Below are 15493 nucleotides of genomic sequence, written 5' to 3'. Positions count from 1 at the left end.
CTGTATTAGTAATAACCTGAAAATGTGCTCCACTTCAAACTGGGGACATTTCCGAGTCTCCAACCGAGCTGGCAGCTCCTGCAGCATCACTGAACCCTGGGAACGCGGCGCTCGGAGTTGTGCCCGGAGTGACAGTGACTCAGAATCACAGGGAGCACTCAAATGCTGCATTTCTGGGGCACAGGGATGGCAGTGCCCAGCACACCCCGCTGCCTGCTCTGCTGCAGGGCAGGAGGCTGCAAACACTTGCAGAGTTTGACATTCTCAGACATCACTGCCTTTACCACCTGCTCAGAACAAACTGTAAACCAGAGAAAGGGCACTGGGAAAAAGCAATAAAGTACCACAGGATATCATAAAAAGAGGCATAAGGGGAAAAGCAAAAAGCATAAAACAGACTGAGAATAAAATACGCTGGTACCAAAATGTGTTTTAAGGATTATTCTATTCTTAGTGGAGAATATGGGCTCTGCTCTAGATTTTTTCCAAACATGGGTTCAGTTTAGGAGTGGGGTAGAAAGGCTGGTGCATATTCAAGTGAGTTTTCTGAACCAAAAAGAAATTTGGAAAACAAAACAAAACTTTTAAGATCTAGAAGTCTGTGCTGTTGGCCCCTTCAAATTAACAGCACATTAACATCTGCACTAACTCTCCTCCATTAGTCACATTGAATAAACAAATATTTAGCACCTCTCAGCCCTGCAATGTCATCACCTTTTGCTTTCCAACTCCTTCTAATCACAGAGACGTGATCTAATCTCTTAATTCTCAAAGCAACCTTTTGAGGTTTCCACGGTTTTCTGCTTTAAATGATGATTTCAAAGGACTCTTACCCAGCATCTCCCAGAGCTGCTAGTGGGAATTTTGCTCCCTTATATACAGCATGAACAGCAATTTAGGAGATGAGCTCCTGGGCTTCAGTACTTATGCACAGGAGCATGTTTCACAAAAGGATCAGAAATGCATGATGTGAACACGAGGCACGGGAAGGGAGCCAGCAGGCATCAATCTGACATGCAGCCACTTTTTATTTCACCCTGGAGCATCCCAGGATGTGGCAGTGCACATCAAGGTGAAAGAGAACGTGCATTTGCTTTCAAATTTTCCCACTGCTCTTCCTTCCTCCTTGCCCTGCTAATTTACCACAGTGCAAACCCAGAGAGCCCCACCATGAAACATTTTCCTCAGTAAAAAGATTGTGCTGTTTGGACTTTGAATTGTAATTACATGGTTTTAGTCCAATTACCACTTTGCATTTAGTAACATTAGGATTGAGCACCACCATGTGTTTCACAGCTAAATAAAATTATGTATTTATCTGCACCACGTGAATCTTGTCAGGATCAGAGCATCTTTCAAGGATACCAAAACATCAGCATCAGACCAGAAATTAAATATGCATTCTTATACTTTTTCATATCACTCCTCAAAGAAAAAAACAAAACAAAACCCAAAACCCTACTGCCTCCTTTTCAAGAGAGCTTCCTAAAGGCCAAACCAGAAAAGAACAAAATATATTTTTAACAAAACTGCAAATACAGAGGTGATCACACTGGATGTCATTTTTGTAGCCTGAATTTTAAGCAGGCCTGGAGGGTGCATATTTTCATGACAGGGTGTGACTTTAATTACCAGTTGCAGCTTTGGAAGCTTTCCAGCACTACTGTAACGTGCTGCCTCTGTGCAGAGGACAACTGTGTGTCATTCCAGCAAAAAGCAAACCCTTGGTGACTGGGACACAAGCAGAGTGACTGGTTTTATGTGGATTTAGGTGCAGTCAGAAACTAAACTTGACAAGAACAGTTGTTACAATGGTTTCCCATTTGTACCACTCTTCTAGAAACCAAAGTGGTGTTTTTACATAAAACTTGAATACAGAACAAACTGAAAGTACATATCCAGCCAGGAAATACATTAAATTAATGTCCTCTCAGGAAGGAGATCAGGCTTCTACAGAGTTTCTGCTTATACTGCCCTTCTCTACTGAGATTCCCTTACAGCAGGAATGGCTCCTGCAAGTTCCAGCAGCCACTCTGAAGAAACTTCTACTCAGTGTATAGCTGTCTACCTCTGCTCTTTTGTTCCATTCCCTACTCATTACCAAGTAAAACAGGAAAAAATTATCTACCATCTCAACACTGCAAGACATAAGGTAATGGAGGACTGAAACCCTCACTTCCTTCCTCAAATTTAACACCACCCCTACTGACACCAAGCTGAACCAGTTTCTGTCATCTCCACGTGATTTCACATAAGGAACCACACTTTACCACAGAATAATGCTCTTCAGTTTAAACTTTCTGCAAAGCAGAACTGCCGAGTGAAAAAGGTCATTTTGTGGCAAAATTTTTTCCTTCTACATCTGTTGCCTAAGCACAGAACCACTGCAGCTGAAGGCAGTTCCCAAGAATCCCAACAGGAGTCAAAAAGTGTCAACAGACACCACAATGTGCCTGTAAAGAGTCAGTTTTAGAGCAAAGAGAGTTCTGAGTCACAGAATCACAGAATGGTTTGGGTTGGGAAGGACCTTGAGAGTAATTTCCTTCCAAACCCCCAGATGTGGGAAAACACCTTCCCCTGGGCCAGGCTGCTCAGAGCTCCATCCAAACTGGCCCTGGGCACTTCCAGGGATGGGATAGACACAACTTCTCTGGAGAACCTGTTCCAGGGCCTCACCACCCTCACAGAAAATAATTTCTTGCTAATATCCAATCTAAACCCACTCTCTTACAACTTGAAACCGATCCCCCTGGTCCTGTCACTCCAGGACACCGTAAAGAGCCTCTCCAGCTTTCTTGTCATCTCCCTTCAGGTCCTGGAAAGCTGCAATTAGATGGCCCTGAAACCCTCCCTTCTGCAGATGAACAATCCCACCTCTCCCAGCCTTTCCTCCCAGCAGAGCTGCTCCATCCCTCTGATCATCCTGGTGCCTCCTCTGCGCTCGCTCCAGCAGCTCCACGTCCTTTCTACCCCAGAACTGGAGGCAGCTCTGCAGGGTCTCAGGCGTGATCCCTGGGCACAGAACAATATGAATAAACAAAAGGAAACAGACAATAAACTCCTTTCACAGCTGGCAGTGTAAGACACACTCATGCCTGCAGCTGCCCGTGCAAGTCGCCTCTCCGGCCTCCGCGGGGCCGCGGCCTCAGGCCGGCTCTGAGGGGGCGAGGGCTCCGCGGCGCTCCCTCCCGCTCTGCTGCGTGACCGCCGGGAGCAGCCCCGCGGAGCTCCCGCTCCCCGCCCGGGCCAGAGCCGCAGCATCCCCCGCAGAGCTCGGCGCTGCCCGGGGCGGGCGCTCCCGGCCGGGCCGCGCCGCCGCCGGGGCAGCCTCGGCGGGGCGGGAGAGCCCCGCTGACACCGAGCAGCTGGCGGCCCCAAAGCCCGTCGCACACACCTGTTAGGGCGCTGCGGGAAGCGCGGCCCCGAGCGCTCCGCGGGCACTTGGGGTGTTTCAGGGGGTTTGGGTTGCTTAGCCGAGCTCAGAGATGTGGATGCTTGTCTTCAGAGTCCTCCAAGGAGAGCGGTGTAGTGCTGCAATGTGGCAGCAGAACTGGAAGGCTTTCTCTGACCCGTGGGTTTCCAACCCGTTGGGTCTTGGTGGCCCAAGGGTCGTGTAAAGGCTTTGAAGATGAAATTAACCAAAGGAAGCAAAATTAGCTTCAGTTCTACACAGCACCCAGCCCCGATGGTGCAACCCTTGGAAATCCCTGTTTCTGCTCCCAAACCATTTTCCCATTTTCCTTGATTCGGACCCCTGAGTGCTTTGGCAGGGAATAAAAGTGTCTTATTTCCTGTAGCATTTGTCAGGACAGAGCTATAGATCTGTGAGGATCGAGGGTTGGTCAGGTGCTCAGCTTTGGAGAGATGATCTTTTCAGTTTAGCGCTGGACAGAGACTGCAGAAGTTTCTTACAGTTCTTGCCCTGTGCATGTCCTTGCAGAATGATTTAAGGTGTATGGTACAGGTAAGGAAACAGACAATAAACTCTCCTCTCTGACTTGGTCTAAGGATTATGGATGGGAATAATTTATAATAATGACACCATACAGCCTTAGCCTCAGTAGAATTTCTTAGTGCTTCTAAGACCTCTTTTTCATGAGTCTTTTTCACCGTGTCATACCAGGTCCCAATCTGTCTGATTTGACAGTTTTGGGGGAAAAAATAAATTCATTTCCCAGTGATACAAGTTTTCCTCTTCAATTTGTTTTCACGGCTCTCAGAGGCAGTAGTGTGGAGGTGAGGTTTGTAGTGTCCTTAGCAAGGAGGTTGTACCTAGACTAATTCTCATCTGCTCTGAGCTTGGTGGCTATGCCTGAGCAATTGCAGGTTTCTTCCCCATAGCCTTTACTGTGTAAAAGAGAAAGATTTTTTTTTCTGAGTGTGGGTAATTTCTGAGAATACAAAGCCAGAGAGGAAGAAGGATCAGAGTTTTGGGTTCTGAGATTTTTTTTAGAATTGCTAGACCTGCATTTCTTGAAGGTTGATAACCCTAGATTTTTCACAGATCTGCTCCCTGTTTGAATATCAGTCATTTGAGGACAATTTCACCATCAGTGGTGCAGAGGCCTTCTCTGCATCCCCTGACTGTCTGTAGCAGCCTTTTCATACCTTTCTATCTCCTTGATTCTATTTCTAAGCCCTAACAGAGAAAAAAAACATATTCTTCCTTTGCATTAAGCTAAAAAATCTTGTTTTTCTGCTGTGTTTGATGTAGGACTAAACTGTTAAATACAATTTTTATAAACGATGTCGTGTAAATTAAAGATAGTATAATTATGGTTATTTTGTCAGCACTGCCATGAAAATGCAGTTCTTTGAGTGTAATTGCATTGTGTGGGTGTGTGTTTTGGCTTTGTTTTCAAATTCCTGCTTTGATATTGCTACAGTGAGATGTGACCTGGGGTGTGCATTAGTGCAGGTATTGCACAGTGGAAGGGATTAGAGAAATCCAGTGCCAAAAATGGACTGTTGGGCTGAGAACTATTTTTATGTGCTCATATCTGCTAGGGATTTCATATTTGCTGTTGTGTTATTGCATCTGTAAAGGCACCCATGGCTGGTTTGGTTGCATAAGTGTTGCAGAGGACATTTCTGAGCTTTGCAATGGCTTTTGTGGTGCTGCAGTGCTCTGCTCGAGTGTGCAGTGCACAGGCTGTACCTGCACAGAGCACCCAGCAGATGTGAATGTGACATTGCTAAAAACATCAAAGTGGAACTCAGAGCCCCAGTTTTAACACTGTTCTTTCTCCCTTTGTTTCAGCACTTTCTCAACACGTTTATCATCTGCTCAGGGGAAACAAACAGCTCTTTGATGTCCAATATAATAAAGAATCAAGAATGCTTTAAGTAGATGTTGTGGTTTGTCTTCTGGAAAGAGTAGTTCTCCTCTTTCTTCCTTAAGTGATCTTTGTGTTTCCCTCCTGCAGCAGATTTTTCAGACAGTAACACTGAACATATGCTTCAAGGATGTCTCTCTCTCTCATAATAAAATGGGGTGGACAGGAGTACACAATAACCTCGCTGTCAGAAGAAGACACAGTGTTGGACCTGAAACAGTCTCTGAAGGGCCTCACTGGAGTGTTACCAGAGCGTCAGAAACTGCTTGGGCTTAAAATGAAGGGTAACTGTCCTTATTTACTGCTTGTTGGGGATGTGCCTGAGGTGTTTAAGGACAAACATCCCCTAATCCTAGGCAGGATGTGTGCACTAACAGAGCATCCACTTCCCAGCTGTAGCTCTGGAATGAGCATGAATACAGACACTTCACACATCACTGGATATTGTTTATTATGAATACATCTATCTGGTCATTTTTAGTGGTTCACACTGCCCTGTCCTAGTGGGGAGGAGAATTGAGAACAAAAAAAGTAAGCCTCATGGTTTGAGATGAGTTCAGTGACTGAAAGATAATAAAATATTATACTAATTATTATAATAATAGTAATGAAAAGAGGAGAAAGAGGCATAAAACCCAAGAGAAAGCAGTGCCACAATGCAGCTGCTCACCACCCACTGAGCAATGCCCATCCAGTCCCTGAGCAGCAGTCGGTGTCTCCCAGCCAATTCCCCCCTGTTTATGCTCTGGCCATGAGGTGCTGTGCTGTGGAATATCCCTGTGCCCAGTTCCCCCAGCTCCTTGTGCACCTGCTCACTGTCAGAGCACAGGAAACTGAAAAGTCCTTGATTTAGAGCAAGCACTGCTTGGCACCAGCTAAACCATTGGTGTGCCATCAACATTATTCTCAAACCCAAAACCCAGCACTGCACCAGTTGCCAAGAAGAAAAATCAACTCAATCCCAGCCAAAACCAAGAACTGTATGTGGAAGATGATGATAACACAGCTTGGCGTAGCTGGTATTTTACAGGGAGCTTACTTCAATTACACATGGAATGTATTGACATTTTTCTGTGGTCTTCTGCTCACATTTTAAAAAGCATTTTAAAATGTTGCATGTTGTTGGTTTTAGTGCAGCAACTATTTAATTGCTGCAAAAAGACATAAAAAGCAACAATTTAGTCTTTTGTCCTGATAGTCTTTTCTTTCCCTTGATAACTTGTATCTTGACCATCACAGTAGCAAGGCAAGATATTGTAAAATAATGATCCCATTTTGTACCTGATTGATTCTACTTTTGGGGGGTGTGGGAGAACAGCTTCAAATTTTATTTACACATCATTACTAAACATTCACAAAAACATGTTTTTCTTGAAAATTCTGTCAAGCTGGTGTTTTTTTGAAAGCCAGATTTTTCCTTCTAACTTAAGTTTCTGGTTTGTAGGTATGCCATGGCAGCATGACTGTGAGCAGTAAATAATACTTTCCCTTATGCCTTTCCTTAGCTTTCCTTTTGGATGGCATTTGTCTCCAATCTGACATCAAAATTCAACCTATCTCCAAGTTTAAACTTTCTGTTGAGAGGTCTTCTGCTGGCAGATTTTGCAGCAGTTTTGGAATTGGAGCAGGAATGTTTGCATCTCTGAAATGAGCTTGATATATGTTCACACAATTAACTGCACTAGGCTTGAAAGAATCTGCTTCCTATCTGGCTAGTTACCAATTTGCTAAGTGCACAGATGATTTTCCCTGGCTCTTCAAAGATATTCATACTCAGAGACCTCTTGATTTAATTATTGCTAAGCCCTCAAGTAGTTGTGAGACCAACAGGTAAATATTCCCTCTGCTTTGTCTTTCCACCTTTGAAGTATATGTTCACACAATTAACTGCACTAGGCTTGAAAGAATCTGCTTCCTATCTGGCTAGTTACCAATTTGCTAAGTGCACAGATGATTTTCCCTGGCTCTTCAAAGATATTCATACTCAGAGACCTCTTGATTTAATTATTGCTAAGCCCTCAAGTAGTTGTGAGACCAACAGGTAAATATTCCCTCTGCTTTGTCCTTCCACCTTTGAAATGGGAATGGGAGTTTGATATCAAATCATTCATGACCTTAAAGTGCTTCAGTGCTCCCCTCATGAAACTCTTTGAGTCTGTGGATAGAAAGGAAAATCAGACTGAACTTTAATATCTAATACTTTAATACTGAATTGCTTAGCTGTTATATTCTGTTTAGACCACAGGTCATGTGCTGAAACTGGGGTAGAGCTGATGAGGCCATACCTTCATGAATTCCTGACTTCTGCATATGAGGACTATGACATTGTAATTTGGTGTAAGTATTATACTCTATGCCTAAGAATTTATTGTAAATTGTCATCCAGAGCAGAGACTCCAGGTGGGAGGCTTTTATATTGCTTTTTAGTGTGAGTCACAAGATGTAAAATGATACAGAAACATTTGGCTGTAATTTGCACAATTATTAGAGATATTTTAGAAAAATACCAATTCTTATGTGAAAAGCCCCACATACTGCTCACAGGAATGGGTCTAGTCACAGGATAAAGCTCAGCATCACTTCACTGAGTGTTTCTTTGTACAAAGAAGTGCTTGGAACAGAGCTGTATAATCAAAATTAGAACACTGTTTGATAGTGATTTTACAAATAATCTCAATGCAGACAGCACATAGTGAATTGCCTAATGACCCAAACTCTCCTGTCTGCAGGGGTGCTTGGTTGATCCTTTGCCTTTGCATTCTTGTTCAATTCCTGTCCAACAGCTGGAGAGCAGACTTTAGCCAATGCAGGGTTCAAACCATATTAAAATTCAAACCATAACAAAATTCTATTTTCATAATCTTGAACAATGTTTCTCCATATTCTTCAATCAGAAAGCAATGTTGACACTTTGTCCTTTCCAGATTTTATGTATTCCTATCATTGTTTCCAGGAGGAAATCCTGCACAGGCAGTGGGGTTCCTCAAGCCAGGTGTATCCATGGTCATACAGACAGTGGTTCAGTAACAGCTGACCTAGAAAATGGTTTAAATATTTGCAGTGATTCATCTAGTTGTTCATTTGAAAAGTAAGCTTTTCCAAATAAAAATAGACTTCCATGAAGGAAGACTTTCTTTAAGGCCCTAAAAGCTGCAGCAAAGGTGGCTCTTTCTAAAATTAAATTTTGTGTAAAAAATTGACATATTAAGTGAACAAGTTCCTAGCGTTTTTTTGTTTTTTGGTTTTTTTTTGCCTGCCAATTACTTATTTTGATAAAGTTGATATTTAAATGAAAAAATTTCCTGGGTTTTTTTTTTTTTTTTTTTTTTTTTTTTTGCCTGCCAATGACTTATTTTGATAAAGTATTCTTTCTGTTTTTTCCCTTTCGTTTCAGCTGCTACTAATATGAAGTGGATTGAAGCCAAAATGAAAGTAAGTTGTTCTGAAAACATGTGATTTGTTTCTGGTCTGGGTAAACCTTCATGCAGTTGTGCTCATGCTCAGCGTTGTAGAGCAGGTTAGAAACAGGGAAGGTTGTATGAATCATAGCTGAGTTGTTTCAATTTCCACAGTCACTTGAAATGATCTTTATCACAAAACTAGATTAAATCTAATTTTAGAATTCCACACAAACTATCAGCAGTAGGTGCTAAATTTAGCAGAACTAAACACAAGTCAGTACCTGCTGAAACATGGATTTGTCACGCAGCCCTGCACAGTTGCTTTCATCTTACCTCTAATTATAGAGCTCCAGTCTTGAAATGTGATTTTTTTAAAGGAACAGACAGATGTGACATGCTGGAGTAGGTTAGCAAGAGGAAACTCTTCTCATATTTATCTTTACCTCTTGCAGCTGGGGGTTCTGTTGCTTCCTCTGCCTTATTAAACATCCCATAAGAGCTCTTTCACTTTCTGGTTTCTTCCCTGCTGGAATCAGGCAGGAAGCCAGTTTTGAACAGCTGACCTCGTGGTAAACATATTTGCAGTCAGCTTTAAATCTAATGAGCTTACTAAGAATTGCTGTGTATTTGGTTGGTGGGTTAGGGGTTTTTTGTGTTTATAAATCAAAAGTTATTTCCATTCCAGGAAAAACCGTTCCAAATTTAAGCTTTTATTATGCACTATTTTTTCAGGTTTTCACAGAGCAAAACACATTTTTCCAGTGTTCTCTTTCTCAAAATAATTAATTGCTACAATTTTTTCTGAACAAAAATGCCTCTTAGAAATGAGAATCTTTAGTCAGAACTATGAAGTGGAGTTAGTGCAAGTAAAATCAGTGCTGAGCCTTGCAAGCATTGCATTCTTGTGGCAGTGTCACATATTTATATTGTGTTGTCACAGCAGAGCTAGGACTCAATCTTGTGGAAAACCAAGGGTTTTTGTTCAAAACTGGGCTTTTCCCCCTGCACTGGTCATCTTTCTGCATTTCCAGGTTGCTTTTCCATCCCTCCTCCTGGACCCTGATCCATTGAGATTCCTGCCACTAGATGCCACTTTCTGTTTCTCCTTAAACTGATGGCACCAGGGGTGATTCCCTCCCAGGGTTTCACTTTTGGTCAGGGAGCTGTGATTTCAGAAATAGCTGGCATTAAAGTTTCTGGTTTCAAGTACAAAGCAGGAACAGCATTTAAAAGAAGAGAGTATCAGACAAGCAGATTTAATCTCTCAGTTACCACCCTTTTATGCCTGAAATTCAAACATTCTTGAACAGCTGGTTCTGTCAGTGTAACAGGATACTGACCCAGGTAGGAAGAGCATTTCATTTGCAAGACTGCTTTTTTAAATAAAAGCAAATCAGGTAAGTGTGGCTGGATGGTTGCAAGAGAGCTGCTGCAGTGGGTATTTTCTCACTGTTACTCAGATTTGCATATTGCTGCTGTTTCACACACCAGAAATTGTCAGCAATATCTGTGTTGTACCAAGTCAGCAGATTTTACTGGTACTTTTCAGCTTTGGAAAGGATCTGAAATGGAAATGATGCTCCCTTATCTAGTCTTAAGTTTTTTATTTCTAAAAAGGTTATTTTACTTAGAGTATTTCAGGAGTTACCAAATCTTAAAAGTGCAAGTTGACACTTATATTGGTTATCTTGGACATGTGCAGGAGGGAACAGTGACAGAGAGATGTTTCTGAGTATTTCATCTTGGATTAGGCTGTGATTTGTGCAGATCACTGTGAGGAACAAAGAGCAGCCAGAACACAATTGTAAAGTTAAGTTGAGGTGTGGAGAACTTGTGAGAGGTTGTGCATGAAGGTATGAGCAAAACCTCTCTGTATTTTGCCTTCTCTGCAAAGTTGCTTTGATTTTCTGCCAGCATCAGCTGTTAAGTTCCTGATATTAAACACTAAAAATAAATCCCTGTGTGCACTTTTATGATCCTCATTATGTAACAAATGCACATTTCCCCAGGTATCTATTTTTAGTTTGTCTCTGGTAAACCTCCACAGCTCACCCCGTGACAAACAATGTACTATAATTGTGGTTCCAGTTGTTGAGCATAAAACTGTCATAATTAGAAGCTTTAATCATAAATCTTTGTGATGCAGGAGCTTGGGGTGAGTACCAATGCAAACTACAAGATCACTTTCATGCTGGACAGTGCTGCCATGATAACAGTGCACACTCCTCGGAGAGGACTCATAGATGTAAGTACCAATTTTTCTCCTAATCTTTTTCTACATTCACTGGCATCTTATCACACCCCTTTAAAATACTCAACAAGAAAAGTTGTTTGAGGGTTTTCATGCAATAAAACTGCAAGAATCTTGGAAGCACAGATTTTTTCTACTGAAGGTCTATTAATGTTTTTAGTGGTATCTTTAGAAGTCACAGCTTTCAAATCAAACAGTAGGTAACTGTTGCAAGAAAAGTTAGTGCCAACAGAAAGGTTTTCCTTAGTGTGGGGGGTATTTATGTTACATTATTTCACATCTTCCTTTGTTAAAGCCAAACTACCTGCTAATGGTAAAGCAAAAGAATACAAGTGTTCATTCAGGTTAGGACTCAGGTTCCTATAGATGGCATTTTCATCTCCTGCACGTGATCTCATTTACCTCAGGTACCTTGTATTGTGTTGTGTTTGCAGGTGAAGCCTCTTGGTGTTATCTGGGGAAAGTTTTCAGAATATTACAGCAAAAAAAATACTATTATGTTTGATGATATTGGCCGAAACTTCCTGATGAACCCACAGAACGGACTCAAGGTAATGGAAACTGGAATTTTCATTTACTGCTACTTTTTCTTGATACTTCAAGTAGTACTTTCTCCTACTTCTTTGCTGTAGCATAAAGAAAGACTATTCTTAACTTGCAAAAATGCATGTTTTATTAAACCTTTTAATTCACAGTGCCATTTGTCTGGTTTAGTATTTCCTTAATAGTAGTATTAAATAAACGTCGTGTCACTATTAAGTGAGTGTTTAAGAGATTACCAAAATCAATGAAATTGTTATTTCTGCCTGAGTTACACCTGCAAGCTGTAATCAGCCTGGGCATTGCTGACAGGCACCATTGAAAATGTGATGTTCAATCTCCATAGTGGTCATATTCAAAAATAAGTCAAACAACAAATGGCTGTACTTCATGATAGCATGACAGGATAATCACAAGTATTCTATACGAGAAATAATTAGTACCTTGAGCCATTTTGACTATAGAACAGCAAATATTTCATTTTATACAACTGCCAACCAGTGTGTGCTCTGTTATTACTGCTGGTTCCGAATAAGAATGCAGCTTAAATTTCTACATACATGTGATGGTAGAACAGTGTTGTACTAAAAGAACTCGCATCAATCTCTCGAAAAAAGAAAAAGGTGTTTTCAAATGCAGAAGTTCAAGATGGTATCTCTTCGAAAGTATCCATGATGTGAAGAGGAGAGCAGTTGATGAGATCTAGCAAGATTATCTTAACTGGAAGGAGAATCAGGAATAGCAAAGATATTGCTGGGAGGGGATTATCCAGAGAGGTCCCTCTAGCTCAGACTGGAAAAATGTTTGTCAAAGTATTGTTAACAGCTGCAGACAAGAGCACTGAATCACTAAAACAAGGCCCAGGTGTAATGTATTCCAAGCTTTACTTCTGATACCTCTTTTCACAGCAGCTCTGGTTGTAGTCAAGGGCTTTTTGCTGAAAAAAAGCATCTGGTTCAAATGATACCACACAGAACGCTGAGCTGAAAACCCCTCCTGCAAAAAGCTCTGGGAAATCAATTAGAAAATGTGGCAGTCCATTCCTGATCATTTTATCAGTCTGTCTGTGGTGGGGGGGGAAAGGCTTGAAGAAGTGCAAGAGAAAAGAATTTTTTTCTGGTTGGTGCAAGGTAAAACCCCCTCAGTCTAGTTTGCATGAACAGGACAAATTGGATCTGACCACTACTGGAGAAGGTTTTTTTTCTTCTTACCTGTGAAAAGTTATAACTTGTCATAGTACTGAAAATATATTTTAGTCAGATGGTAAATGATAGATAATCTAAAGCTTTTTTCTTTCTGTGAGCAAATGGTTATACCCAGTTTCTTTCTTTTGTACAGATAAGGCCTTTTATGAAAGCACATTTAAATCGGGATAAAGACAAGGAGCTTCTAAAGCTCACCCAATACCTCAAAGAAATAGCAAAATTAGATGACTTTTTGGAGCTGAATCACAAACATTGGGAAAGGTAAGAAAAAAGGCAAAATTCTTGCTTCCTTTTGTCCCTGACCCTACATGGAACTGATGAACTTTGTAACTTACAGTTATAAAGGTCCTTTAGTTTGAGGAGAATTTTAATAGGGCTCTAGTGTTGGGTCAGCTTCCCTAAAATGACAAGATTTTGACAGAATGCATCTGTGTTTTCCTACTTCTCCAGTACTCAGCACTGCCAATTATGCAATTATGCATCCTAAAAGGAAAAGAATTTTGAAGGAACATGGTCCCTGGAAATCTCTTTCTTTCCACCCCAGCAAAGTTAGATTGTGGGTTCAGATCCCAAATCCTTTAAGGCAACTTTTCCAGCCTTGAAAGCTTTGTTGTGTTAGTGTAGTTCTTAGGCACATCCAGGTTGGGTGGTATTGCAGGATTCAACAGCTCCAAGTAACTGTCTTACAAACAGTTTTCCAAGTGCTCAGGGCACCACTTAGCATCCTAATTCTTGCTAGAAAGTGATTAACTGAAAGGCTTCAGCAAAATTATCCTTAGTTTTATGCAACAGCCAGAGGTTTCAATGCATGTGAAGAAAAGCTGTTGAAAAACCACTCCTTTGGTGTTTAAAAAATGGAGCATTACAGGCTTGATACAAATTTTCTTTTCTGAATAGAACAGAAAGTGAAATGTTAAACCTTAAAAGCAGTGAAATTCACTGGATATTTCACACTGTCAGTGAAATTGGTTTGATTCTTTCTCCTAGAGTATTTGCAAAGCCTTTTCACATCACACAGGCAGATTGCTCCAGCTCTGGTGCTAAGAGAGGTGTGAGATCAGAACACAAGCAGTTCGGAGTCACTCAGACTCCAGAGAAGCTGCTGGAGGGCTGTTCTTTTCAGGTTATGCTGCATCAGTCCATTAAAGTCCTGAATTTATTTGAAGGAGTGCCATTACTAATGGGCCTTTTCATCTTAAAGGATATAAAAGCCACTTCTCCAACTGATGTAATTTTCCATCCTCTTAGAATGAAACAGGTTTCCATTTCCTTCCTCCCTTTTGTTTAAAAAGCCTGATAGAGTCTAACTAAAACATGACTTTGAATTACCGCAAGATAACCTATCTTGGAATTGAAAGATGTTGAAATTAAATAAAAATCATAAGTGGTATTGATTGCATTTCTAATTTTTTGGTTATCAGTAGGAGGATTGTTGGTGAGAAAAGAAAGCAGAGTCATACTTTGATCTTAAGATCTCAGGTATATTTGTGGCCACCTCTTACTTGGTGAAAAACTCTACTTTTGTTTCTTTCAGGTATCTTTCAAAGAAGCAAGGACAATAACAATAATAAAACTGTGTGGCACTGAATTGAAGGGAACATCACTAAGATCATTGGACTTTTCCTTGCTTTTGTGCTAGAGTATAATAGTGCTGGACACTGGACCCAATGCCAGAACGACTGCTAAACTTGGTCTTCCAGCTGGTTGGTTGTGGGTTTTTTAAAAGATCACAGCAATAAGCTCAAAGTGGGAGAAACAAGTCAGTTGCTTTTTCTTGCATTCAGTTCTGGTGTTACTTCTCAAAATACTTTCCTCTCCTTTGCTGCTGAAGTATAACCATAACCATCAAAGACCAAAACCATTCTGAGACTAGAAAAAAAAATATTTAGACCAAAAATGTTGATTAAAAAGCCAACCTTGGCAGTGTGTGAATTGTATAAGTCCTCTATTCCCTCCATCTTTAGAAACAGTCTCCCTCTCCCATTCCAGTATTTAAGTCTATAAATTACAAGTTGTCTAAGTTTGGTATGTATTAGTATGTCAGTGTTTCTCTGTGCAAGACAGTAAGATGGGAAAGTACCAACTCTGTGGCCAGTTTACCCCAGTGTGTGAACTTGTACTATAAAGCAGTGTTTACTGGAAAACAAAAGATTGAAGTTTGAGGGAGAGAAACCCACTGTTATTTGACCAGTAAAAAGCAGTCTGCCTGAAAAATCCCCATATCTCAGATAAAGGGTTTAAACCTCAGATGGGAAAGTCACATTCCTAACAAAGCATGAACAAAACCCTTGTTCTCTTCTAGCTAAATCTTGTCAAAGTGCAAACACTGTGTTTAAATACAATATTCAGCCATACTGTTCTTAAAATATCATTTACTTGCGCTGCTTATGCCTGCACTATAGAAGTGTGATGTGACTGCTGTTTGGCATTTCCAACACTTGTGCATTATGCAGTTCATGGATTTGAAAGAAGACTGACCCTTTCAAATAAAAAATGGTATATATTGTTCTTAAGGAACTATAGCAGTTGTGTAAATAATAAATACCTTTTTTCATACTTTGTGTCCTGTGCTGCCTTCAGTATTTAGCTTGCCTAACAGAGGAACCATCAATAATAATTTGAGGGGGATCAGAGACACTGGGTTTGCATCAGGAGGTGAACAAGAACCTGGTATGTGCCTCTGTGGATTAGGGAAGTGGTGCAGCACCAGGCTGGCCAGGAAAGGAGCCCTGACAGCACATGTCAGGCTGTCAGGACAGC

The 15493-nt window shown here is 41.0% G+C and overlaps 1 protein-coding gene across 1 annotated transcript; it reads left to right on the top strand.

Moving 5' to 3' along the window:
• The first annotated feature begins 7497 nt into the window (after positions 1–7497).
• UBLCP1 (ubiquitin like domain containing CTD phosphatase 1) lies at positions 7498–15289 on the top strand. The gene is made up of 6 exons (XM_041397896.1): positions 7498–7673; positions 8731–8768; positions 10884–10982; positions 11423–11539; positions 12867–12994; positions 14268–15289. Exons 1-6 carry the CDS (start codon positions 7610–7612, stop codon positions 14293–14295), a joined length of 474 nt encoding a protein of 157 aa, XP_041253830.1. The 5' UTR covers positions 7498–7609; the 3' UTR covers positions 14296–15289.
• The last annotated feature ends 204 nt before the right edge of the window (positions 15290–15493 follow it).

This window comes from Onychostruthus taczanowskii, unplaced genomic scaffold (assembly GCF_017590055.1).
Source record: "Onychostruthus taczanowskii isolate IOZ18803 unplaced genomic scaffold, ASM1759005v1 scaffold14, whole genome shotgun sequence".
Lineage (NCBI taxonomy): Eukaryota > Metazoa > Chordata > Aves > Passeriformes > Passeridae > Onychostruthus > Onychostruthus taczanowskii.
The sequence above is the reverse complement of the archived record's forward strand: the minus strand, read 5'-3'. Positions and strand labels throughout refer to the sequence as shown.